General features: G+C 40.8%; 1 protein-coding gene across 3 annotated transcripts; it reads left to right on the forward strand.

The window, feature by feature from the left end:
* Positions 1–312: 312 nt before the first annotated feature.
* Positions 313–27,633, forward strand: LOC141802106 (pleckstrin homology domain-containing family G member 3-like). 3 transcript variants are annotated; one of them, XM_074685528.1, is made up of 19 exons: positions 313–418; positions 4,034–4,093; positions 15,404–15,783; positions 17,904–18,004; positions 18,506–18,575; positions 18,707–18,753; positions 18,898–19,048; positions 19,126–19,257; positions 19,367–19,549; positions 19,754–19,846; positions 19,944–20,030; positions 20,142–20,175; positions 21,562–21,663; positions 21,747–21,779; positions 21,951–21,970; positions 22,304–22,558; positions 23,421–23,528; positions 23,629–25,054; positions 25,245–27,633. In XM_074685528.1, exons 2-19 carry the CDS (start codon positions 4,045–4,047, stop codon positions 26,162–26,164), a joined length of 4,191 nt encoding a protein of 1,396 aa, XP_074541629.1. In that variant the 5' UTR covers positions 313–418; positions 4,034–4,044; the 3' UTR covers positions 26,165–27,633. The 3 variants fall into 3 exon arrangements, with proteins under 3 accessions (XP_074541629.1, XP_074541630.1, XP_074541632.1); XM_074685529.1 differs by having other exon boundaries at positions 22,304–22,483; XM_074685531.1 differs by lacking the exon at positions 22,304–22,558 and having other exon boundaries at positions 25,245–27,631.
* Positions 27,634–27,894: the final 261 nt, after the last annotated feature.

The raw sequence follows: 27,894 nt of genomic DNA on the forward strand, positions 1-27,894 counted from the left end.
ATTCAGTCAGAATATGGGGTAGATTATATTGAATATTCAATCCCGTCTGAACTCCTCAGGTGGGATGGGTGAAAGCAGCGAAAAACCAGTGATGAAGTAAAATAAACACCAAACCCTTTTTAACATTAAAACAAAGATTTTTTTTTATTATTTAAAAGATGAAACAACAAAATATTTTATATTTTCAATCTTATATACTTTTTGAAGAGTCTCTTGTCATTTTTTAAACTATTAAACAATTACTTGGGCAGAACTCTGGAGAAAGCAGCTTCGAATTTAACGCATGCGCAGTGTGAGAGCAGCAGCCTTGCAGACAGACAGGCGGTCAGTCAGTCAGACAGGGAGGCTGGCAGAGAGGAACTCGGAGTTCAGAGTGGATGCAGCTGATGAAGAGGACCGAAGTCTGAGGATCGCAGAGGTTAGTCTTTTTGCACACACTCTCTTGCGTACACTCATACACACTCCATCACACACACACACATATCTCAGTGTTTTCCTGACTGTTTTACTGCTCTGCCTGCTTCTGACAATCGGACTGATGGATCTCACACTTAATCACACACTGCTGAGCTCAGTCTACGCGGAAGTGTGTGTGATAAGTGCTGCCTCACCCTCTGCAAACATTCACAAAGTTTCAAACAGTTAGAGATCCAAGTCTGCAGCTTCACACCGGGAGGGGGACACAGTCAGGGATCAAGTTTAAGCAAAGTTTGATCTTAAGTTTGTGTCAGCGCAGAACTCCGTCTGAAAACCTCCACATTGTGGATAACCGGCTTCTGTGCATGAAACTTTAACTCCTTACGTTGAATCCCGATGAGTTCAGACGCCAATGAGCCCGGTGTGTAATTCAGCTTTCACAAACACTCACAACCCGTAGTTTTCCTGGTTTTTAGCTTTAGCCTGTATCTGTCAGCTCATCTCCTCCTAACACGCCCTAAACTGCAGCGAGGAGCAGAAACAAGTCTGAACTCTTCTCTGATTTCATCACAGTCAGAGCTGCTCGGTGATATCTGCTGTGCTGAGGTAAACAGCTGCTTTGACCGAGGTTTACTCCGAGTCTGAGGCAGGTTAGCTGATGTCTGCAATGAAGATAAAAAAAAGAAGTATAAATCTAGCTGTTTGATCTGAGAGATCTGTGCACAGAGAGAAATCCGTGTTTACTTACTTCTTCTTGCTGTGTTAGTGTGCTATTCATCCTAAATAGATCTGAAATGCATACATGTAGATGCACAACAACAGACCTGACTCCATGCATGAACTGCCACAAATACATCTATACATAATGAACACTGAGAGAGGAGCCTCTGTAGTGGAGAAAACATTATAAAACACTGCCCTGAAATTGCATGAAACACGATGAAGCATTTTTGCAGATGCCTTTTCAAGATATAGTGTGCCCTAATGTACGGTGGCCGGAGGGTGTCAGACGATTTGCAAAAGCAAGAAATGCAAGAGCTAAAACATGACTGTAAAAGGCACAACAGAAATGCAAGAGCAAAAAACACAAATGCAAAAGCGACAACACAAATGCAAACGACACAACACGACAGGAGAACTGCGGCATTGGACGGTAACAGAGGTTACTGATCCAAACGGACACACAAAAGTTGTAAAAATTAGTAAATGATTAACTTCATCTATGACAGATACAGCTTCATAGCGGTGTCACCTTGCGATATCCTTCAACTTGTTGCTTTTGCATTCGTGTTGTTGCTTTTGCAAATCTGCTGACACCTCTCGGCCACCGTACTAATGGTGACTTGACCTTAACATATTTGTTGTGCATTTTTATGGATGATTTGTGTTTTCTATTCATGTTGTTAAATTAACACCACAGAAGAGAAATTCAGCCATTCAGATGTGTCTGGGAAACTAAAATCTGTCATTTCTTGGTTTAGATAACCCCCTTAAAAAAGCATTAAATCATCAGTTTGTGGTGAGTCTCAGTTTCACTGTAAGGAGTTAGTTCCACTGAGGCTTTACTTTGTCTTCCTTCAGCATTATGAAGCCGAAACTAATTTTCTTGTGGTTAACGTCAGTTTGCTGAAACAACATCATGACGCAGATTATTTAAAGCTCAAAAGTCAAGCTTTGTAAGGTTTATCCTCAAGAGGAGTAGGAACTACTGCAAGGAGTTCTGCAGTTCTGAGATCAAGGATTGAATTCTGTCGTTGATCTAAGAACCGCGGAACTCTAGTCGTTGCTTTAATGCTGACACCTGATTGGTTGATACCACTCAGACTACAAACCGAAAACAGATCATATCTCAAAAAACAGTTTATAAATTTTTATCTTGAATCTACTAACTTCACAGTCTTCCTTCAGCAGTATGAAGGTAGGTATGTAAATAGGTCTAAAATTTGTTAAAATCTACACTTATTATTACCTTTAAACTCCATATGTATGTTTTGTACTTTTTTCACAGGTGGTAGATCATTTCATTGACATAAAAATACTCAGCTTTAGAATAAATAAGTAAACAACAAGTTATCCTTTTACTCTGTTAAAACCTTTATTTTAGTGAAATAAAGGTTAAGATGCTCAAAATTAGACTTAAAAAGAGATAATTGTGCCTAACTATGTTTAAATGAACCTGTGCTGTGAAAATCAGGGATGTGAAAACTATTCCAATTTTGTAACCTCCAGGCTATTTACAGCCCAGGTTGCACCATTATTTCCACCAGCTCACTTTTCTGACAGGCTCAAACTGAGCCTGTTGTGCAACTACCTGATCATTCCAGAAAGTCAGGGAGAGACAGATGGTCTTTTAGTCTCATGATGAGCACAAAAAGATGGACTATTTATCTTATGTTTGCTTTTAATACAATCCAAAAGGCTCCAACACCATGAATATAGGGCTAAAGCAGCCAAGGTAATACATAGTACCTCCCACCTGTCACTTAAAGAGGCCACGCCCCTTATTAGACTGAACTCTTGACTGTAATATAACGAAAACAGGTGAGTTTTCTCTGAAAGAGGTCTAAATAGTTTGTGCACTAGGTTGTTAGTGAGTTTATCTCCTCTGTAAAGTTGAACATTTTAACATGGGGCTCTATTGGGACTATCTCAGTTTGGGGGGGTGCCTCTAGTGGACACTCCAGGTTCTGGCGATTTCTTTATTTGTTTCACATTCCAGACCCCCAGTGGGTTATAACTGAGTGAAGGTGATGAAGATGAAGCTGTTTCTAAGGTGGTCTGTATGGTCCCTACCACATTTGTTTTGCCCTCATCCCCGTTTGACAGATTCACGCAGATTGTAGTCTCGTCACCTGACAACCACATAAACACATCCTGTTGACAATGATTCTATCTAGCAGCCTTTAACAGGACTCTGAAGACTTTCTGTTCTCTAACAGAATAAATTTCATCTCACTGATCTTTTGTTCCCTGAATTTTTGTCATTGTTGGTTTGCACGCTTAAACTCCTCCTCCTTGATACCTGACCTTCAGAGTGGCTCTACAGCTCTGATTTACCAGACCAGAGCATGATAATAGATGTGACCTCTGACCTCATCTTTCAGTAGCAAAGACATATAGGAGCTATAAAGCACTGTAATAATATCACAGAAAATGAATGTGTCTGCAGCAGGTGGATGTGCTGACTGAGCAGCTGCTATGTCCCTCAACGCATCACTACCTGCAGAGGACACACACACTCACACTCACACAGAGTGGTACTGCATGTGGTCAAACTGGTTTTTATTTCCAGAGGAAGCAGCTCGGGTGTCTTCCTCTTGGTTTTACACCTGAATTTTCCCTTGACCTTGTTTTTTGTTTGTGTCTCTGCCACCATCCACCCTCTAGTGATAAAAATGGGTTGGATGTTGAGTCTGACACTAACAAAAGCAAAATACTCTCAGACTTTCTGTTCACTGAACTCGTGCTGCTGAAAAGTCAGGTTGACCTAGTAAAACTCTATTGAGTTTGTTGATATGTTGACGATACCCTGACGATTGTTGATTAAAGTGAGACTAACTTCAGAACCAATCAGTGTCCAGTTCAGTGTTGTAACCTTGTGTCTCTCTCTCTGTAGTTGACGGTGTGATGCCTGAAGACTCTCACAGCTCCTCTTATGGCGTTCCGATGGATGAAGGTAGGAGACATTGTCCTCGGACACTTCAGATTCTCAGGATGTGATTTCTTGTCTTTTTTGGTTCGTGGTTATTTTTGTGGACAGTTTGTGTGACTCTGGTTTCACATGTTCATCACACAGCTAGATTCAAGTTCCTGTTTCACATGTGATTATTACTTGATGAATGAATATTTGAGTAATGAGTGAGTCACACTCATGCCCACAGTAAATATGGCCGCTCATCCATAAGTCTTGATGCTTCCATATCTTTGGGATCATAATTTGAGTTTTTGTTGAAACTGAAAGTAATTCACAAACGTCAAATAGAAAGTAACTGTGGTTCTGCTGGTTGATGTCTGATCACGTATCTGCTATCAGGAGTTAATATGAGGCTGAAACCGTCTTCACAATGTCCATTATTACCTCATAATGGACATGTCTGGTATCATACATCATAGTGGATTCAACCAGTGTGTCTGTCCATCCTTCCGTCTGTCTGAAGCTGTGACTCCTTTCTGTTGTCGTCTGTGTGACTCTGAGCTGGCTTTCTTCTTTGTTGTGATGAGAACAAGCAGCTCTGACAAACGTAACAGCAAACATGTCCCACTGAGGACAAAAGATGCCTGTCTGTCTCTCTTAGCGCTCTGATGTAACTCCTTCAGCTGTTCATATGTACATGCCTTTTTTTGTCTCTGAGTATAAATCTCCTCCTGCTGTCTTAAACAGACAAATAATACTCGCTGTGAATCTGTAAACACTGTTTGTTTTTGCAGCTTGGTGTTCATTTCTGAGACTCAAAGCCTCTGACAGCACCAGCACACCTTCCAGAAGCACCTGCTCACATTAGTTAAAACCTGCCCTCTGACAGCTCTAGTACACTTTCAACTAGACCCCTTCAGAGTTTGTAAACAGTGATGACATTTGTTTGGGTGAGCACGCACTTTGACAGATGGTGACCGACTCACAGGTTTGTGAGAAGTTAGTGAGTGAATGGAAAACATCAACAAGTGGACAGACGTTCAGTGAACAGACATTGTTAGAGGTGAAATGCAGCGTGTACTGCAGAGAGTTTAGACACATATATGACTCGATGGTAATGACAGCATATAAAGACATGAACTTGTGTCAATGAACCAGAAAACCCTCCCAAACCATAGACCAGCAAACCGACAGCTAAGACCTGGGTTGTAAGACTGGTTAATAGTTTAAATTTAAATTTAAAGTCTGATCTTGCTAATCATAATTTATGGGTTTACTTATTATTTACACTCCATAGTAAGTCCATGTTTGCTCATAACCTTGGCCCAAAACCGACCTTGTCATTCAATACACAAAATGAAAGCTGGATTTAAAATATCAGCAATAATTGCCGTCAAACCTTTTTACCTGAGGTCAGATAATGAAGACACATTTATAACATAGCTGCAGATGTCGCTGGTGTTTCAGTATTAAATGTGACCCTGTTAATTGGTGACTGTCAGGCAACCATCACTGGCACGTTCGGCTGAGAGTCACCAGTAAGCTGCTGCACTCTTAGTTTCATAACATCGGTAGCTCTGTAGCTGTAAAGACTCGATAGAAGTTGACTCATGGTATATTATCATTTCTGATATCTGACCACAGAATAACCAGATATCTTTATGCTGCACTCAGTTTGAATTCAGTGAATAAAAATTACCATTTGACATCACTAGCACATCTTGTGTGTAACCAGCCCTTGAACAGCTCTAACACATGTGCCCCTCAGGGTCTTTACAACCCATTGTTTTTGGGGTTTTTAAGATTTCATAGATACAGTAAAAACATAATAAGAGACACAAGAAGGTGTGCACAGGTGTGCAGTTTCTCCTGCAGAGTATAAGGGGTGAGGGAAGCAATTAATTCAGAAGTCACTTTGTTCCGAGTTGGTTTGAGCTTCAAGGCCATAGATGGATCGTGCCTCTCTCCACACGCACACCTGGAGGATTACTGTTTGTTTACTTTATCTGATGTCACTGAGTCAACAGCAGGTCTGTGTGACACCATCACCTGTCAGCCTCCGCCTCTGATGGTACAGCTCAAAATCTGAAAGCTCACCTTCATTTCTAAACCTTCCAAACCTGTCGTCATTCTAAAGAACTACAAAAGACCACCATTTGTAGTTTAAGTCTACCTTAGAGTAAGACCCGTGTGTGTCTCTGTCTGATTGTTCAGTTAAAGTGAATTAGAGTGACAAATAGAAGATGGCCAGTAGGGGGCATATCACTCCTCCACCCTTGCACTGATTGGATTAAGCCCCGCCCTCCTCCTGTCAGAGCTGCAGGTAGACTTGAAGAGACTCAGATCTGATCAGTCCTGGTCTTGGAGGGACCCTCGTCTCTTTTTGTGCTGATGCTAAGGTAGGATGGGATTTTTTAGCAACTGTTTTGTTTTTTAGTCAAATCAGATTGCTGTTAATTAGTCGATTGTGTGTGTGTGTGTGTGTGTTTGTGTGTGTGTGTGTGTGTGTGTGTGTGTGTGTGTGTGTGTGTGTGTGTGTGTGTGTGTGTGTGTGTGTGTGTGTTTGTTAGAGTTTCAGGACCAATCAAAAATCTTCATGTTGAACATTGGGATGTAAATAGCCAAAAAGGATCGTACACTGTAAAACCGTTGTTGCTTAAATTTGCATGTGAGCTGCCTCTGTGTGTTCGTGTGCCTGTGTGTGCGTGTGTGTTTGTGTGTGTCACTTCCTGTCTGTCTCTTCATCTCCTCACTTAGGGCTAATCTCAGATCACATGACCAGTCTTTATCACCCTGGGCTTAAAGTCTGTTACATAAGAGAGGAGGTGATTGTCACCCCTCTCAGAAACCAGTATAAATTCTGGTTTATAGTTTTATAATGTACTGGTGTGTTCAGGTACTGCATATATTGTTGTTTTTGGTTGAAATCAATGTAAAAAAAAAAGGTGATTTTCTTATTTGAATATTCTGAAATGGTTTATATTGTCTATACTGGTTTAAATGGGTCTTTGTTTGTGTACTTGTTTAGAGCAGGACTTCCTGGTCTTGCCTTTAAACTGGTTTAAACTGTTGTGTTAAATAGTAGTTTATATCTGTATAGTGAGTTAGATACCGATTAATGGTTTTAAGAGCCCATACTGGTTTGGACTGGTTTTGAAGGTTTACTGTGACCTGGTTTTGCTGGTGTGAACAGACCGGTCTTGAAAGTGACCGTGACGAACAATTAGCTGCTAATCTTCAGATTTGGAGTTAAAGGACTTGCTGCTATGACAGCACCTGTTAGTCTTAATCTCTGCTTGTTCTCTCCTTGTACTGTGAGAGATTAACTCACTGTTTAATCCACGTTATTACAGCTCACACACTCTCACACACCAACACACACGTAAACAAAGTGTACAGTGTATAAAGCTCTATCAGTATCTTGTTCATAAACCAACAGAAATATCAACAAAAAAATGCCATAGGGTCTCAATCGTTATGATAACTAATTAAAAAGATAAGTCTCAGTCCACTAGAGGGAGCATAAAGACGTTTTATGTTGCTCTGCTGCAGGTTTTTACATCTCAACAAATTTATATGTCGTAGAAATCCTTGAATCTTGATCTTGAGATCTTCACGAGACTAGCTGAAATGATGTGGTCATCACGTAAGGATCTCCTAACTGGTTCATGACATGTTGAAGGGGCAGGGCCTCAAACACTAAGGTCTGCCCATCACTTGGCCACCGGACAGGTGTCGAATTGAATCGAATTGAAAAAACTTTACTTATCCCGAGGGGCAATTATGGTGCATAGAGCAGTCAACAAAGATGAGAACAAACAGCACAAACAGACAGATTGTATGTGCCCAGAATTCTAGAGATTCTGTAATGTTACTGGATGGGGACAGGGTATAAACACAGATAAAAATTTTTTAAGGTCTTTTGAGACCATGCTTTGAAACCAACCTGCAGTTTTAGGCTGTAATTCCACAGATGGCCACTAAGGGCACACTTGAGTACACATTACAGCCATGTTTTAAGTATGAATGTGTACATTTGGTCGATACATCTTGAATTTTGTGTTGTTTATATGATGGCTTGATTAATGTGATACTGCCCCCTTGTGGACACAGACAACACTACACCAGTTTTTTTTATTGTCTCAGATCAGGGTCAAACTGAAGGTCTGGAGACCAGAAGGTGCCCTGCTTCTTCTGCAGGATGTTAACAAACCTAGTTAGTGATCAGCAGGGACACAAGGGGTTAATCCCCCCATATTGAGGCATTCAAGTCACGCAGGAATTCCCAGCCTCTCCCTTGATAATCCCCCCCATCCTCCCCCATAGAGGGGATGAGAGACACGAGCAGGTAAACAGATTCACATCAGAGTGACTCATGAGCTGACAGGAAGTGATGAGTCTCTTTAGGAATGTGTCAGCACTTCCTGTCTGTGTTCAACCAATCATGAGTCAGCACAGATAGAAAAACACAATGATACAGGGCTGTCTGTAGGAATCTGAGCTCAGGTAATGAGCCAGCTGATTCAAATCTGAGTGATTAATTAGAAAAATCAATCAATTAATTAATTAAGACTCTGCTTCCTAATCTGTTTCTTCAGTTTGGCCCTCACAGTGAAGCTGATTGGCTGTCTGAAATCACAGCATGAGTCTGTGGCATCAGGATGAGACGTCGTGGCTAAAGAACGATGCTGTGTCTCTAGAACAGTTGGCCTTTATTCTGCCTCTAAACCCCGCCCCTCCGAGACGCTCAGAGACGAAAACAAACAGACGCTGCTCTCAGATCAGCTGATCACTGCAGGCCAACACAGAGATCATGGTCGTTAATCAAACACAACTTTCATAAGTGTTCAACCATCGTCTTAAACTCAGATTTATTTCTCTAAATACAGTCAGACAGTGTTTCTCATTCAGTAAAATTGGCTTTACTTTTTCTAAAGTCTGTGGATGAGTAGTTTGTGATTTTGAATGCTGCACTGAGGTTTTAAAAAATGCTGCCACACCGTCTGCACCCACAGCGACTCTGTTATTACTAACCTTTAACTCTTCAATCTGAGTGGAGGATCAGCTGACAGCCTCAGCTTTTGCTGAAGGTGTGATTTTGTGACGTGGATTTGACGTGTGTATTTCTGTGAGTCCAGCAGAGTTCAGAAGCTGCTGTGAGTCTCCCAAAGGTCAGTGTTTCAAGCACACTGTCAGACAGCAACAGTTAGCTCTATATGAAATATTAAATATCATAGAATATGACTTTTATTGTGTCTGATGTTTTAACAAAGCACAGCAGGTGCATGTTGGGAATTATGATCATGTGTTTGTCACTCTGTATCTGCGTCCTGACTTTTTTTTTTACCTTTAGTCTCTTTGTTAGGGCTGAACAGTTAATCAAATTGAAACTGACATCCCAAGTAATAGAATGCAATTTTCAAATCGCAAAGGCTGCAATGAAAAGAAAAACTTTCATGTAAACAGACTTGGAGGGAATATAGTAACTTGTGCTTGTTCTTCCTTGAAACCAGCAAAAAACCTGTGAGCTACAGAGATCCATACAGTAGAATGATTGTGGCTGGGAGAGCCATGCCTCTTGTTCACTTTATTCTGTATGGTTTGATACTCTTACTGACAACTGGAGGTCAGTAAAACTTCACAGTGTTCATTTTTCTTTTTCAATTAAAAAGTGCAATCCACACGTTTACATACTAAGAGGTTGAGCCTAAACATTTGATTTGTATTTCTGCACTTTATTTCATGTTTTGTTACTGATGGAAGATCAGTAGGTTTTTTTTTTATACATTTAATTTTTATATTAATGTTCACACAGTGTTTTTTTTTATTTATAAAAAAAGTGCATTCCACATATTGACTTATTTCAGTGGTTGAGCCAGAGATTTGGTCTTATTTACATGTCTGCACTTTATTTTGTGTGAGATTTATAGAAGAGAAAAATCATATTTATTTTTCATATTATGGTTCATACCAGGCCTTTTGCTCTACAAGCAAGGCTTAAAATTAAATCAATAGGTCAATATTCTGCTGTGACTGTTACAGTTAAATAAAGATATGTTATTCATGTCAATTCATGTATTAATCCATCTCATTTCATCATAACATGTAGGCCTGGCTTACAGGAAAGAATTGTTTATATGTTGGCAGTAACCCTTGAAGTGTTGGTCGTACTATAGAATGATTTATTGCTTGTGTTAAGTCAATAATGCAGAAGATACGCCCCAAATTAATTAATTAATTAATTAATAGATAAGCCTCTGTACATGGGGCACATGCCCTGACAACTGACTTACACCAGCACTCAAATGTATTTGAACTCATATGTTGGGTGTTTGATAATCCAAAATTTCAACAGCCAGAGGAACATGCCTCACATTTCTACAACTCTGGTAACATTCTGGAATTCTGGTTTCATTTTGAAACTCTTGTAACATTCTTAAACTTCCCAGACTCCCAGATTCTGTGTGTCATTCTAGAACACTTGTAACTGTATAGAACTCTTATGACTTTCCAGATTTCTAGTAATATTTCAGAATGCTAGTTTTATTCCAAAACTTTAGCAACTTCATAGAACTCTTATGGAATTCCAGATTTTTAGGGCCATTCTAGAACTGTAGTAACATTCTGAAATTCTAATAATTTGGAACTCTCGTACTATTCTAGAATTCTTGTTGAGCCTTCTAGTGTCATTCTAGAAATCTTGTAACTTTATAGAACTCTTGTAACTTTCCAGATTTCTATTAACTTTTATCTGAGGTGACTTGATCTATCCTGCGTGGCTGAATCCCATTGGAGGACACCACACATAGTACTGATGGGCAGATGTTATCAACCTATAGGAGCTCAGAGATCTGCTTGCCCGTTAACTTGGGGAGCAGACAAGGCAGAGGATGCTTATTGAGTGTAGATCTTTTTCAAAGTAAAGGGCACACTGTCCTTCTCTTTTTCAGTTTCTTCTTCTTTTTATGATTAATTGTTCCTGAGGTCACTTCCTGCTTCCCGTCCTTTTAAACTTCTCTTTGATGTTTCCCATGACTGACTCCTCCTACATCTGCTCTGTCCTCCTCTCTTCTCCTCCTCCTCTGCCTCCTCTCTGTAGTGTAAGCATGTGTCTTCAGTGTGTGCAGACTCATGCAGCCTTCAGGTGTCTGTGGAGCTGAGGGAAACCAGAGTGTCTCTTACTTTGTCGTGTTAGAACTTTTTTTGAGGAGCTGCAGAGCTAATGGGGTATCAAAGGATGTGGCGCAGCCTGTCAGGAGGAGGAGGAGGAAGTGTAGCTGTGGTGAGGTGTTCATGTTCAGAGGAGGAGGTGAGGATCTCCTTCAGGAGTGTTGGGGAGGAGCGGCGGCTCAGACGTGTTTTTACACGGCGCTGGTTGGGTGAGTGGTTGCAGTGATCTCTCCTCCAGTCACTGAAGTTTGTCGTTTATGTCAGAGCTGAGTTATGAGACCGCTTTTCATCTCACGTAGTAGTCTAGTTTTAAAGTTTGAGTCATGAAATTTTTTATCAACTCTCATATTTATGTATTCATGCTGTTTCTCTCTGACACACTGATAAAAATGTGGTCCAGGTGATGCTGCAATGTTGATGTGTGCTAACGGCTACAGGGGTCAGAGTTCATGTGTGTGTTTGAATATAAACTCTGTGCTGTGACTGGTCCTCACTCTCCTTATCATGTTTAAGTGGCTGGAAGCCATAAATTCCCTTCCTGCTGGGTCAGTGAACGCCTCTCTGACTTCATACTGGCAGGAAGCCAAGTGGCTAACGGACCCAGCATGTGTGTCCGCTCCGAGTGTTTGAATGAAAACAACTTCAAACTGCAGAGTCCGGCATGCGTGTGTGTGTGTGTGTGTGTGTGTGTGTGTGTGTGTGTGTGTGTGTGTGTGTAAAGCTGTAAGTAATTTGTTGTATTCTGTAAAGACAGCGCTTAAGAGCAGCTAAAAACAGGAAACTGAAAAAAAGTCCTTCTTACTTTTCTTCCTCCACACAGAGAAAGTTTGAAAACTTTGAATGAAACTGTGGTTCAGACTCTGAGGTAAACATGAGCTCAGTGTTTAAGGTGTGTCAAATACAAACACTGAGCACAAACCTGCAATTAATTTTCACCAACAGTTCCTTTTTTATTATCCTGTTTTAAAGAGAGTAGCACAACATTATAAACATTTCACAGTAACCTGGCATGTTTCTATACGAACATTAAGCGTCTTGTGAAACCAAAACATCTCAAGCTTGTTAAAAATCATTTGTGTTAAAACAAGAGTTCACTGAAGCTTTTTTAATACTGTACAGTTTGAGCAGTGATAAAATAGACCTTTGGTATCATTTAAGAGTTGTACTCTCATTCCAGATCTCAAATAACATTTAGAATTCCAGTAACATATTATTGTTTTAATTAAATTTTGGTATTCCGGTAACCATACAAAATTTTAGTGACTCTAGAATTTTAATGACATTTCAGGGTTTAACTAACATTCCCAGATTCTACTTACAGCCCAAAGTTCCGGTAACATTCGAGAACCCCTGTAACATTTTGGAATTCTAGAAATTCAGTTGTTCAGATAATATATTTTTGAATTCTGGTAACACAGGAGATTTTTAAGAACATTTTGGTGTTCTGGTAATTTTCAAGAATTTCGGTGACATTCTCAATTTCTGGTGTTATTCCATTACTCAAGGGACTTTCTTGAATTCTGCTTACATTTCCAGAATTTTGGTTACATTTTAGAAACCTGGTAATGTGTTTAATTTCTTGTAACCTTCCATTATTCAAGTAGTATTCTACTATTCTGGTAGCATTTTAAAATTCTATTTACATTCTAGAACTCTGATATTATCCGGAGATTCTGGAATGTAAGTAGGATTCTACTTATGTGTCAGAACTCTGGTAACATTACAGAATCCTGTTGACATTCTATCAATTAGGTAACATTACAGAATACTGTTAGCAATCCAGAACTTTGTTGACATTTAAGAATTCTGGTTATATTTTGGAGTAATAGTTACATTCTATTATTCAGGTTATATTCTAGAATTCTGCTTGCCTTTTGGAATAATAGTTATATTCTAGAATTCAGGTTAAATTTCAGAAATTAAGTTACATTTTATGATTCAGGTCACATTCAAGAATTCTGGTTACATTTAGAACATCACTAACATTTCAGGTTGCATTTTAGAGTTCTGGCATACCTGCAAACATTAAACTTGGACTAATCTGGAGATTCTAGTTACATTCCATTATTCAGGGCACATTCTAGAATTCGTGTAACATGTTAGGATTTAAGTAAATTTAAGAACTCTTATCATAAATATCCAGAACTTAAACCATTTAGAACAACTGTTGGAGATTTTTGTGGTGCATTCACTTCATGACCTACCTTTACAATCAGTAAAACATTTAAAGCATGAACACCATAACCCAGCAAGACGGAGTTACATGTGTACTGTCATGAAGTATTATTAGTACTTAAATGTGTAGTCCCAGACTATAGACTTGTCTACTTTGTCAAAAGTATTGCAAAGGAAAAAACGTCTTAAATCGACGCTGATATGGTTTTTTGTCTTTATGGGGTTTTCTCACTGGCTGACTGTTGATCTTTTTGCAGGTCAAACAGATTCACATGAAACAGTCTGTCAGACTCTAAAGGTCTCCTTGTTGTGTTTCAGGTGGACTCTCGGTCTCCCTGCTGTTCAGACTGTTAGCTAAACCCTCTGAGGAGTGGTTAGCTGGTATGTTAGCTTACAAAACACATGGCAGCTAAGTTGAGAAGTCATGGTGGGAAACTCATTTTACTACAAACATCCAACAGTCTGTAGAGTAACCAGCTCCTCTGACTTCTGACTGGTTTTATTCATGTTTGTTTATTATTCATAATCATTTCCTGTTCCAAAGTTATTACCAACTAGGTGTTTGAATTTCTCTGGATATCATTTGGTTATGAGCCCCTGCTAATGTTTAACACTTAGCACGTTAGCAGACTAACTTTTATCAGTCTAAACAACAATTATAAGACTGACCTACAAAATAAATAAAAAGTAATCAGTAATCGTGATTGTGAAACAGAAGGCATTTGTCTGCTGAGTTTTCCACCATGAACATTCAAAATGGCTACCATGTAAACAATAAGAGGCCAATGACAGAGAAAATCCAAGCATGCTGAAGAAATCACGAAACCAGACAGTGAATAAATCTAATCAGCAAATCAACAAACGATCAATTTTTATCATGCATATGATTGGGTGGAGGGCTGCTTGGAAGTGATTGAAAGCTGGGTGGTTTGTTTAATTTGCAACTTCAGATGAGAAGACACTGGGCAGTGTCTCAGAAACTGCAGATCTAGAAGTGTCCACTAGAGGCTGTGTGCAGCAGTGAGTCTTCATAGAGTCTTGTTAAAATTTACAGCAAACATAGGAATAAAAAGAGGTGTGTTCTTTTTGACAGATGAGTATGTTGTAGCTGTTTACGTCCACAAAGCAACATGGGAAACACAGTCATACCTGCTGATAGTCAGCTCCAGTCAAAGACATGACTGAGCTGTTTGTTTGTGATGTCTGTTTATTTCTCAACAAGCTTTGTTCGGTTGTTTCCATCTGACAGCAGCTTGAATAAAATGACATACATGTCTGGATTTGCTGCTTCCAAAAGTCTGAAACTGATTGTGAAGTCTGGAACTGTAACCTTAAAGTGTGGCTGTTTCCTTTTTAAAAAAAAAATTTTTTTTTGCTTCTCTGTCGCACAGAGAGCAGCAAAATGCCAACACATAGCTTACACCTGTTTCTGGTCTGTTCAGGGTCTTTAAACCCAAGTCAGGAAGAGTTTCCTGTTCCTTCAGTTTGAAACCTGCTACGAAGGATTCTTTGGATTTTTCAGATGCTTTCTGAAACTCTGTCGAGGTTCAAAGACGAAACTAACAGACCGAACTGGACAGGTGGAAGAGGAATCTGATTATTACTCAGGGAGTCTATACAATAAAAGTTATAATTAAGGTGTCATCATCATTCTGTTAAATCACATCCTGAATGTTTAGAAACGAAAAAAACCTCCCGAAAGTCATTCTCCTTATTCATGCACGGGTGTATCCCCAGCCTGAAGCTTTTATTGTGAAAGGGTGCCCCCTGTCTGACAACAGAAGAAGAATAACTTGTGAATGCCTTCCTTAAGCAAAAGCAGAAATTTTGTTCTGAAAGTCTGCTTCGTCTTGTAAAGGTTTTGCAGTTACCCTTTAAAGACTCTTATTTTGAAAAGCTGCATGATAATAAGACTTTATTTCCCCCTTTCTAGCCATATCATAATAAAAGCCTTTCAGATATTCTGAAATACACAAAGGACTGATTCTCACCTTTACCCATCCACAGAATCGCCCCGCCTCTCCACTGCTTCTGTCAGCAGTAATGAGCGCGCTCCATCGGCCACGCCATCTGATTCATCGGAGCCCCGCCCACTGAGCATAATTTCCACATTGTCCTCTGGATCAGGATCCTCCAGAGACGAAAACCCTGCCCCTGCGCTGTCCACCCAGACTCGTGACAACGACCTGGACCTGGACCCTGAGGAGAAGCTTGAGAAGAGGGGGCGGAGCCTTGGGCTCATAAAAAATAACAAAAACAAAGAGACTCCCCCCACTCAACAGCAGACCTTTATCATGGCTCCTCAGCTGACATACCTGGACCGCGTGGTCATGGAGATCATTGAGACGGAGAGGATGTACGTCAGAGACCTGCGCATGATTGTTGAGGTGAGTCCGGAATGCAGGACAGATGGATTTAACAAACTAATCAACAAACAAACCCATAACAAACAATCACAGATTGTTAGATTAAAGTAAAACAAGAAAAAAGTGATAGTTTAAAACAATAAATGTTGGCTGAGAAAAAAACCTTTGGTGGGTACCTTTCAAAATAAAAGCCTCTGTGTTATTGGCTCTGGATTCTGCAAGAATCTAAAGCTCTAAATGAATCGATATGTTATTTATTAATAGTAATTGGCAACAAGACACTCAACATTCTTAAAAAAGGAACCACCATCAAAACATGGATGATCAACATTAGTATAAACCTGGTGATGTGACAGTATTCAGTGATATTGATTGAATTGTACATTAAGATTCTTCATTCATTTATTGATCCAATAGTACGTGAATGGAGATAAAATCAATCACACCTTCCCCAGCAGGTATGCTCAGATAAGAAGATGTCATGAGTTAAAATTAACCATTAAAGACTTTCAGCAGCGAGCCGATTAGCCGGTTACATAAGCAGAGGATCAGAGATAAACCTGGACCCAAAACTTGCAGGCCACCGTACAGATGGTCCTCACTGAGCCCTGACAAGCAGCCAAAGGTTTACACCAGGAAAACAAAGAGGACAGAACAAACAGAGCTCCGCAGAACGTCTGATTCACTTTGTGACGTCACTGAGAGGTAATCTGATGTGTAAAATCTTAACGTATGCACAAAGGGTTACGGTCATCGAAAAGATAAAAAAAAGAGAAAAGAGAAAATGGGAAAAGATAACATGTTTGATAGTCTACATGACTGTACAAGCAGTTTGGCAACCTTTGAATATGATCTGAAAACACTGTTGCCAGGTATCAGTGCCTCTTCCTGACCTTTGGCTGTGATTGGTTTAAATAGGAGCTTTGTCAGGTTGTTTTCTATCACCATCTGCAGCCAGTTTTTGTGTTTTGGCTACATTCAACCAAAGGTCACCAAACCACTAAATGAGTCCTTTAATGGCTAATGTCCAGATTAAACGCCTAAAACAGCATCATCTGCGTGTAAAGCAAACGTGACGTGCTACAGTCTCTAAAACAACACTAACCTTTTTACCACAGAGTCAACAGGCTGAGAGGAAATGCCGTGATTGAATAGCAATAAGCAAACATCTTTCAGATGCCCTTCAGACACCATCTGACAGTTCTATCCATAGACTGTATAAACTATGGATGTAATCTCCGTGACTTCACCCGACTGTTCCTGAACAGACTAATAAAGCCGTTTTGGAAATGCTGACTCAAGAGGCAGGCTTTGAGCCTCCGTACTAACAGCTACAGCAGCAGACCTGCCGCAGACGTGAGCTGCGCCTCTTATTGGACAAACTCTTCATATCTTCAAAACTGCTGAGCTAGGAAAAAAATCACTCCCTGCACAGCATGTGTCTGCAGAGGAATTGGCGTTTCAGACCCAAGATGATTTTTGAACCAGGCTGTTAATTTACTTTTTAACACCATAAAACCCTTCTTTTTTTGTCTTGGTATGTTTGTAGTTATGGTCTTTCTGCAGCCAGTCTCAAGCGGACTGTCAATAAAAAGCAAATTTTTTGCACTTCTGCATAAGCTTAACTTTTTTTAACCATATGTTTCTCCTTTATTCTGTTACATCCCAACCAGGAGCTGGTAAAATCAGATATGAAAATGCCTTTTTTAAGATGAAATTACAGATACATCAGTCTATTTTATTTCCTATTTATAAACAATTATTTTGATATTTCAAAACTCCTGACTCGTTCCTTGTAAAAACAGTTTTTTTTATGATAAATCAGAAAAATAACTAGATTAGTGTAATATCTATTAAACCAGGACAAAAAGGGGATTTATTTAATCTAAATTAAATATAAAAGCAGTCCAAATATGTCAATCAATTTGGTGCTTCATGCATCATTTTCCGCATGTAAAGCCATTAATAAGATGATTCATAAAAGTTGAACTTCACAGCAGTGATGTCAGTCTGCCCCCTGCTGGAAAAACAGATACACAACAAGAATGACAACTGTTCAAACTCTGGAGCTTTATTAGTTCATTTAATTATTTTAACTCCCACCCTCCTCTCTTTCCTTGTCTCCTTGTCTCCTTCCGCAGGATTACCTGGCTCACATCATTGATCAGTGCGACCTGTCCATCCGTCCTGAGCAGGTGTGCGCTCTGTTCGGAAACATCGAGGACATCTACGAGTTCAACAGGTGACAGGAAGCGTTTCATAGTAACAGATCAGGATTGATTCAGGGGTTTCATTTATTCATAAACATGTTTGAATATTTTCGCAACAACTCTTCAGGTGAATCTTTCGCTGAGTAATTTTAGAGGGTGAGTTTGGTTTTTTAATCACAGCATGCTGATTGCTGTGAAAAGGTGTGTTTGATTTACTCATCTGCATGCCTCAGATGCAGACTATATGTGGTAAACTGATGTGACAGCTCCCCCTTCTGGAGAGGTGAGGTTTTGTTGCTGTTTGAGGACAATACAAGTGCAAAAAGCACAGCATTTCAAGTTTTTCTGAGCTTCAGTGAAATTCTCTTTCATATGTTTACCTGTGTGCAAAAAAGGGTCTACCTACAGGGGGCGCTGTGCTAGAAAAGGGTAAAAACTGAGTAAATTAAAGACCCAGGAATTAAGGTTTAAGAATGCAGCTACATAAACCTGTCCCTGAAGTTTTTGATGCTAACATTGTTTCCTGTTGACAGTGATCTGCTTCAGGCTCTCGACATGTGTGACAATGACCCGGTGGCTGTGGCTCGCTGCTTTGTCCTGAAGGTGAGAAGCTCTGACATAAACCTTCAGTCTGAAGGATTAGAGAGTTAAAAGATGTGTTGATCATATATTATTTGTATAGTAGTGTGTAATTAATTAATGGTGTTTTCTTATCCACTTGTTTGTTTATTCAGAGCGAGTACTTTGAGATCTACACACAGTACTGCACCAACTATCCAAAGTAAGCTCCGATATAACACACAATCAGTGAACACACACACTGTTTTGTTGTGGTGATGCATTCAGGAACACAAACACAGCTCTGTTTTCTTAGTGATAGAAATAAAATATGTGCTGGATGTGTATCACCTGTTTCCTGTTGTAGTTCAGTGGCAGCGCTGACAGAGTGTATGCGAAACAAATCCCTCGCCAAGTTTTTCCGTGAGCGCCAGGCATCTTTGAAGCGTTCACTGCCTCTGGGTTCATACCTGCTCAAACCTGTTCAGAGGATCCTCAAATACCACCTGCTGCTCCAGGTACGACCTCCTACATCTGAGTGTCATCACTGCTATCACCAAGTAATGATGACGATGATGATGGTGTTTTCTTGCAGGAGATAGCGAAGCACTTTGACCCATTGGAGGAGGGTTATGAGGTCGTGGAGGAGGCAATTTACACAATGACGGGAGTCGCTTGGTACATTAACGACATGAAGAGGAAACACGAGCACGCCGTCAGGCTGCAGGTGAGAATCACTTGTGATTTCTTCCTCTGCAAATAAAACTCTTCTGTGTGAATCTTTGCAAAACCAAATAGAGGAACTGCTGAAAGCTTATGTCGTGGTTTCTCTGCAGGAAGTTCAGTCTCTGCTGCTAAACTGGAAAGGTCCAGACCTCACCACGTATGGAGAACTGGTCCTAGAGGGAACCTTCAAAGTCCACCGAGCCAAGAACGAGAGGACACTTTTCCTGTTCGACCGCATGCTGCTGATCACTAAACGACGTGGAGAGCACTTTGTCTACAAGACGCACATATCTGTAAGGAACTAAAACACTGCTCTGTTAGTTTGTTGTGTGTCATCTGCATTAAAAATGAACACTATGTGTGTGGATTAAAAAGCCTAAAGAGAAAGTGTTAATAGAAAATAGTGTGGGCTCGGGACAGCGCCCTGGGGGACTCCATGGAGTGAATGTGGGAATTATAACCTGATGTCTCTTTATATTTGTGTGTTTGTGTGTTAGTGCTCCACTCTGATGCTGATCGAAAGCGCCAAAGACTCTCTGAGCTTCAGTGTGACTCATTACAAACATCCCAAACAGCCTCACACTGTACAGGTGAGACCACCTCTGCCAAGACCTCCTCAGACTCCTCACACACTTAAACACACAGAAACTGTATTTCTTTGTTTTTTTTTTTTTTTTTTTTTTTCAGGCAAGGACGGTGGAGGAGAAGAAACTGTGGGCTCATCACATTAAACGTGCTATCCTGGAAAACCACCACGCCATCATCCCTCAGAAGGTCAAACACAACACTGAACACGTACACACCAGATGTGTATCTTGTCAAGTGTTTGGGCACTCAATGTGTCTTCATTGTTGTGCTCTCTTTTTTTCTTTTTCTTTTTTAAAGGCCAAAGACGCCATCTTGGAAATGAATCCAACATGTAAGTTGAAATTTAAAACTTATCAACAATCAAACACAACAGATACAGGTCTTTCAAGGAGAAGGAAAGGAGTCAGAGCTTCAGGAGTTAACTTGAGCTTAATGCTGACTTAACTCAACTCAGTTTTTGCATGTCAGTACCTTACTCCCTCTTCCTATTTCTTTGTCTGCCCTGGCCTTTTTCTCTCAAAATTAAAGTGTTGGGACCCAAAAATTAGAGGTGGGACTCATTAAAAATAAATAATGTAATTAATTGGAAGTTTGTAATTAATCGCAATTAATTGTATTTTAATGAAATATCAACATTCGACATGAAAGCAACATTTTTAAATTTTTTAAATGGATCTTGGTAGATGGCAGACAAAAAACATGTTTATTGTGATGATTCGATTCTTCTGTACCCTTTGGATATGAAGTTAAGTTAAAGGAACATTACAGCATTTTGAGCAGGCAGCATTTGCGAGGCTCAAGAAACAAACTCAAGTTTTTAAGGACTTTTGATAAACTTTAAACTTGTAAGGCAGAAAAAAATGGAAATCAAAATATCCTTAACCAAATATAAACAGGTCAACAGTTCAACACAAAGTGTAATTTCCACCATTAAAATGCTTAAAACAAAAAAATATCCCCTAACTAACCTCAGTCCCATCAGAGTCAGATCAATATCATTAGCTCTGAGCCTATTCTATCTCTTTATTCAAGCATCTGGTTTCCGTGCTCACCGCTACACATCAAGTATTGAAATGATACTGGAGGTTAGAATTAAATGTGGTTGTTTTTTTTTAGTATTTTGTGTTACTAACTAATTAATCATAATTAAGCCCTAGCCCTACCAAAAATATTATTAAAAAAGATATATGGAATCAGGGAGAAAAAAGGAAAATGAATTGAAGTCAATAAAAACTTTGACTAAACCTTTAAAGCCATGTGAGTTTAAAGCCAGATTACAAAGTAAGGACTTAAGTGTCCTTCTAAAAACACTCAGAGAGCTTGTTGTTTTAATGCCCAGAGGCAGAGAGTTCTGGAATGTTATGGCATCAAGGACTTGCAGCTTTTTGTTGAACATAATGAAGGACTGGAAGGGGTGACGCCCTGTAAAAAATAAAAACAAAAAAAAAAGGAAAAGAACTTTAAAATGTGAAGAGTTGTTTTATTTTCATGTGTTAAAACTCTTGTAACAGCTTTATGAATGAGCTGTTGTTTCCAAAGAAGCTTGTTGAGTTATCCCATAAAGTTATAACAATGCTCTTTTTATCAGTTGGTCATTTTTTATGTTTTTCATTACTTATGTGGTTGTTTACCTTGTTTTCATTTTCCGCGTTGCTTGAGGGAGTTGCCATTTCCCTTGTTGACCATGTTTTGTTATGATGTCGTTCTTCTCCTGTAGACCCTCCGCGGTATCGTTACAGCCCTGAGCGGCTGAAGAAAGCCCCGTCCTGTCAGTCTGACGAGTTCCCGCAAGATGGTCGCACTGGGCGAAGACAGTCTGGTAAGCGCACATAAACACAGATACACAACAGGTGAATGTCTGTAGTGGTTTATCAATCAGCTGATTGTCTCTGTCTTCTCCAGACCCCAACAAGCAGACAGTGAAGAGCAGCAAAGGTAAATACACACCGTAAACACATCACAACACACTGAAATTAAACAGAGTTTGTTTTTATGTTGTCTTCTAAATTAGCTGGTTTCTGACATGACGCTAGTCACACCTGAATGAACTGCTGTTCAACCAATCAGCACCTGATTTCTTCTTCTTCTTCTCTTATTTCTGTGTAGATCCCTCAGCCACCATCAAGGTAAGAAACAAGTTGGCTAATTCACCTCTCCTCTTCGTTTCCTCTTGTCTGACATGTTCCTCACAGCATCAGAATATTAATATTTTGCATGTTAGCATGTAAGCATGTATTAGATCAGCAGCAACTCTTCTGTCCTCATGAGGAAAGGACCAGAGAACAAGCTGTGGTTTCACCTCAATAACGCATGTTGAGTAATGTTTTTGTAGGTGAAGTAAAGGAGATGTGGGTTTTTGGGGCCTCTGTGGGCCCTTCACTGGTAGATGTTACTGGTAGACAACAGGCCGATTAGATAAAGACAAACGGGAAACATGAGGAGAGTTTGACGTCCTGCAGCACTCAGAAAGCGAAGGGGAGTCCCTGCAGTCCCCCAGCTTGGATCCTGAGGAGGATCAGGAGATGGATGAGCTCTGCAGCAGGAACAACTCAGTGGAGCAGCTGATCTGCAGCGAGGAGGAAGAGCGGTCTCATCAGACAGAAGACAGCGAGCTGGACGACCTGTTGGAGGACGAGCAGGTAGACGACTTCGCTAGCTCCGTGCTGGCGGCGCTGTCCTGCTGGCCGCTCGGGGCGCAGGTTACAATGGTGACGGTGAGGCTTTCTGCTGCTGGCCTGGGCTTCTTCCTCATCTTCCACCCAACATGGCCGTCACCTGACCCACTCCAGCTCCATAACATCCATAACATACAGCCATCCCACTCGCTCAGTGATAACTCTCTGCTGTCAGTGCTGCATGAGCTTCATGTGTGAACTAACCTCGCTCGGCTGAATGGGGGGGCGAGGGTCTGTTGACTGGGTCAGGTATTGCAAACCTGAACCAAGGGGACCAGGTTCCTGAAATTTAAGGTGAAAAGTTGTCCCAGTCTTGCCTGATAAAGGATTTTCAGTACTCAACAGGTCAGTTTAGCACCTGGACTCTTCTTCTGCAGAGCCAAGTTGTTGTCATCTATGTAGAATGGGTCTTTCTGAAAATGTGATTGTCTGGATCACTTGGACCTCGTATTGTTCAGCACTTCTGATCCACATAACATCAGGGATGCTCGTGTTAAACTTAGTCGCCCCTCTCTGCTTCCATGGTTTCCAAAAAGAATGTCAAATTTTAATTCATCAGACCTCAGTTCCAAAACTTGATAAGCTATCAAAGCAAACCTCCAGAAACAGAACTGTTGTGCTTTTTTCTCCTTGTCTTATAGCGTTTTTTTCTTTTGTGCAGCTTTGGGAGATTTTGCATTGTGTTGTTTGATTTTAAACTGTGTCTGACTCCAGATATGGGTGTGGTAGTTTGCTGCCTCTTGGTATTTGGTTGCTGTTTTTCTTTTATTTGCATGTCAGGGAGATGACACTGTGCACCACTGATGGTTGATGCTGTTCATTTTGTGTGTGGAATAAAGGATCAGAGCAAATAAATTATATGTGTTTGATGTACTAATTTTTTTCTGGTGTTTGGTCTCAGCTGCAGGAAATCGGGGAAAGCGAGGTCTCCTCTGAAGGCTGCAACAAAGAAAATGTGAGACTTTCTGGAGAGGAGGAGGGAGGTGGAGCTAAAGCAACGTGTGAACAGGTAGGTGAATTAGATCTGCCTGTTGGCGCTGAGAGTGCTAAAGGAGTTAAACTGGGTTAATTTACTGATTTGTCTTGTTTTTTTTATTTTAAATTTCTAGACCTCCACGAATAAAACGCCAAAGAAGAAGACTTTGGTGTCCAAACCTACAGAAAACCCAGAATCCAGCTCTGTTTCTGATGTTTCATCCACTACACCCAAGACCTCAGTGTCCCCTCAAAAATCAGAGCCGAACCCTGAAAGAGATCCAGAGCACCAAGAGGAACGGTCCTCTGCCACGCCTGATTCGGACTCTAGAGTCCTAAGTAGTGCAGAGTCCTCAGAGGACGAGGATGAGAAGGAGGCCACGGAGAAAGACTGTGGAGCTGGCAGCATCCTTCCTCCCTCCGTCCTGGATAAAGCTAGCGCCATCGCCCAGCACTTTACTAACAGCATTAAGCGAGGCAGCTTGGCCCAGGATGACACTCACTCCCTCAGCTGTACTTCACCTCGTATCCTCAGCCGAACCAGCAGCAGCGTTAGCCTCAACCCTGAACCCCTGAGGCTCAACAGTGCCTGTTCCGATCCTCCAGAGACCTTCGGCACGACAGATTTGACCCTGTTGTCTCCTCGGGATGATGGCCTCTTTGACGCGGACAGATGCATCCGGCGGAGACGGGACTCAACCTTGTCCAAGCAGGACCAAATGCTTATTGGGAAAATTAAGACTTACTACGAGAATGCTGAGAGCAGGGATGCCACCTTCAGCCTCCAACGCAGAGAGAGCCTGACCTATATCCCAACTGGGCTGGTTAGGAACTCTGTCAGCCGGTTCAACAGCACCCAAAAAGATGATCCTGCCCAAACAGATCCATCAGTTCCAACCACAGCAGAGTCAAACTCAGCTTCACTCACAGAGACCCCCATCACAAATGACTCTTTGGATCATGCTCATTCTGGTCTAGCAAACAAAGTTCCTCAAACTTTACAAGACAATCCTTTAGAGGAAGATGAGTTCAGACCTTCATCTGAAATGATCAAGATCTGGCAGACGATGGAGCAAGACATGGACAGATCCCAGAGTCAAAACGGGGGACGATCTCGCAAAGCTTTGAGATCCTCTAGAGTGCAAGGTGACAGCCTTTCTGAGACAGCCCGGACCCCAAACAAGATCTGCGATCGAGACGGTGGATCGTCTGACCTAGGCACCATCACAGAGGAATCCACCAGTCCTGGCCCCGTCAAGCACCAAACCTCCAGTGTGAATCAGACAGGACTCCTCAGAGACGCTCCTAAGGTGTTCAAGGAAGAAGTTGTTCTCAGGGCTCAGGTTCCTCGGGTCGCTCAGCTGAGGGCGGAGCTGGAGGGGCAGAGGCCGAGCAAGGACTCAAACCAAGTGGAAGATGGCGACAAAACCAAGAGCAAAGTCCTCAATCTGGCTCGACAGTACAGCCAGCGGATTAAAACCACCAATCCAGCGGTCCGACAGAGCCTCCAGATCAGCAAGAAGAGCTTACCCTGTGTGGTGGAGGAGAAGGAGAGTGCAGGTTTGTCTTTGCTTTCTTAGTCCTTCAAACAACCTCAGTCACAGCCAGAGACGAAGCAGTTTACCCCCTAAACATGATTCCTGACTGTCTTCTTTTTTTCAACCAACCATTCAACCAATCAATCTGAGAAAAATTCACGTCTTTAAAAATTAACTGTTCTCTGGATTAATGACTTGTTTTGTGTTTTCAGGTAAATCCAACTTGACCCTGCCCCTGGTTTCTCAAAAGCCAACCTCTCTACCACTGAGTCCTGTGGATCAGAGCCACCCTGCTACTCCTGCCCTCTCCTCTGGTTCAGCGGGCAGCTCTAGGGGTGTCTCCCCAGGCCAGGTCCGGTCCCACAGCCCCATCAGTCCTTTGCCTCCATTTGAGGGCTTCAACTGGCCTGACGTCAGCGAACTCCGCTCTAGGTACTCCAATCACACCCAGAAGAGTCCTGTTGGCCGGAGCCGCTCCATCCCAGAGCAGATCTCTGACGGGAGCTGGAGAAGGCACTCCAGCTGCCTTTCCAGCCTCCCTCGCATGGATGAAGCTTCCAGCGAGCATCCTTCCAACAACCCTGACTGGGAGGTTGGCAAAGAAGAATGCAACAAACGTCTCCTCAGAGCGAATTCTCTGGACCCTCGGCTGTGCGGAGACCAAATATCAGAGCTGCAGAAGCTACAGGACCAAGTCGCTGAAAACTACGAAGGTTATTACATTGCAGCTGAGTCGGTGCTACCAGGTGACCCTGAACAGAAGATTCTGGTTATGGAGAAGCTTCCAGAGCTTGAGTCACAGCCCGGGTCAGAACCTGCAGAAAAAGCCAAAGAAAAAGAAGATGACAGCTACATCCAGATCCGCTCTCCAACCAGCAGAGAGAAGATCTCCATCATGGCTGTTATTGACCGCTGCAGAGCCTATCAGGAGTCAGACGAGTATAGACAAAGAGATGAAGTGAGAACCAAAGCTGATCCAACAAGGCCTCAAGTGCCGGAAATGGCCACAACATCCCTCAACGCTCAGGGCGATGAGTCCCCAAAACTGAGTTCAGGCTGTGGACTGAAGACGGAGAGTGGTCAGCAGAGCATGGTGAAAAACCTGAGAGAAAAATTCCAGAGTCTGAGCTGAGGAACATGACCAAAGAACTTCAAAATAAAAGTCTGAGACACTGTTGTATAGAAACGAGTGTGAACTCCTAACATTAACTGAGAGTCGTCAGCCTGTCAGATATCCAACTGCTCTGTGGAGACTTCAGACAGAGGACAGCTTTATTTCTCCTGATAATGCACGGTTTTTACTAGAGCTGTTTCAGATGTTCATTTGAATTTTATTTTAAAAAGCTGTCAATTTTTTTAATCATCAAACTCATAAATTATTTAGATGTTTTAAAAAAATTTTCACAAAGATGGTATATAGTCCAAAGCTTTTAATGAAATTATCAAAAAAGAAATTTACGGAAATGTTTTCCCAGTGTCCTCTCTGGCATTTTGTAAATACGTATTTAAAACTTGTAAATGTCTTTGTTTTGTCCTCACATTTTATTTGTCTGATCTTTGTGTAAAGCACTTTTTTTGTACAGGATGTGATTACGTGTTCATGAAAAGTTTTCAAAGAATCGTCACGACACTAACGTCTTCTAAGCTTTGCATTTGACTGAAAGCATCATGTCAGAGCCACAGATAAGATCTTAGTTCTTCAGCGTGTAGGTAGGTGTTTCAAGGCTCTGCAAAGAGTGTCAGGTCAAAGATGTCCTGGATGGAGGAAAATCTGACTAATCTCTTTGGACGTTGTTAAACAAAATAATCTAGTCAGTCTAAGAAAATAAAAGCCCCCTCACCACAAAAAACATAATTTACTTTAAGTTTTGTGCACCATGAGTTTTTAAATATGAGAATTTCATCTTCCCCCAGCTTTATAACATCCACAACCAACTCAGTCAGCTTTACTGAAACATCATTTTTGTAATGAAATTACATTAAAACTGTAATTGAGCTTAAGAAAGTAAATAAAAATATTTAGTTGTTTTCTTGAAAAGAATAGATGTATTAAATGATAACAGCATGGATGCTTTAATGGCTTTCATTGATTACACAAACTGAGCAAAGATAAACATTTAACCTTCAGAGTACTATTTATGAATGTTATAGATTAGTTTGTGTATTTCTTTATTTTGTGCCTTGAAGTTGGTCACATTAATGTGAACATTGTGTTAACATCCCACTTAGATTATTCAGTTATTTATTCCACTCTGAGCCCAGTTTTATTCTCCACAAACAGGTTTCTTGGAGTTTGTTTTGTATAACACTGGCAGATATTGGGACTTGAACCTGTGACTCTTATGTAACCACTTGTCCTCCTTGCTCTTCCTGTTCTTCAACCAGTCTTCCACTGTAAGCGTCTTGTACCTGCTGTTGATGTGAACAGAAACACTCACTGTGTTTTCCTGTGGTTGTTCAAACGTGTTTCTATTAAGTTTGATGTTCTGTTTTCATTAAAACCAAAAGTGCAAGAGCAACTGTTTGTGTGCGGATGTGAAATGAAAAAAAAAAAAATAAGAAAGTTTTCTTGTAACATTCCAACTTTATTTTTAGGAACATTTAGACTTTAATCTGAAAGTTTTTTCTCACAAAATTGTGACTTTCATGTATATTTACAACTTTAATACAGTGACGTTAAGACCTAATGACGTTAGGAACAATTACAACCTCTTTCCAGGAGTATTACATCTTTATTAAAGTAATACTATGACTTTATTCTTAAAATAAAACAAAGTTGTGGCACCATAACAACTCCTTTTTCCAATTACTTTACTAAGTTACGGAAATGTTTCGACTTTCCTCATAAAATTACTGTTTTTC

This window comes from Halichoeres trimaculatus, unplaced genomic scaffold, assembly GCF_033239565.1.
Source record: "Halichoeres trimaculatus isolate MK-OKI-2021-1 unplaced genomic scaffold, fHalTri1.1 fHalTri1_scaffold_13, whole genome shotgun sequence".
In the NCBI taxonomy this organism is placed as follows: domain Eukaryota; kingdom Metazoa; phylum Chordata; class Actinopteri; order Labriformes; family Labridae; genus Halichoeres; species Halichoeres trimaculatus.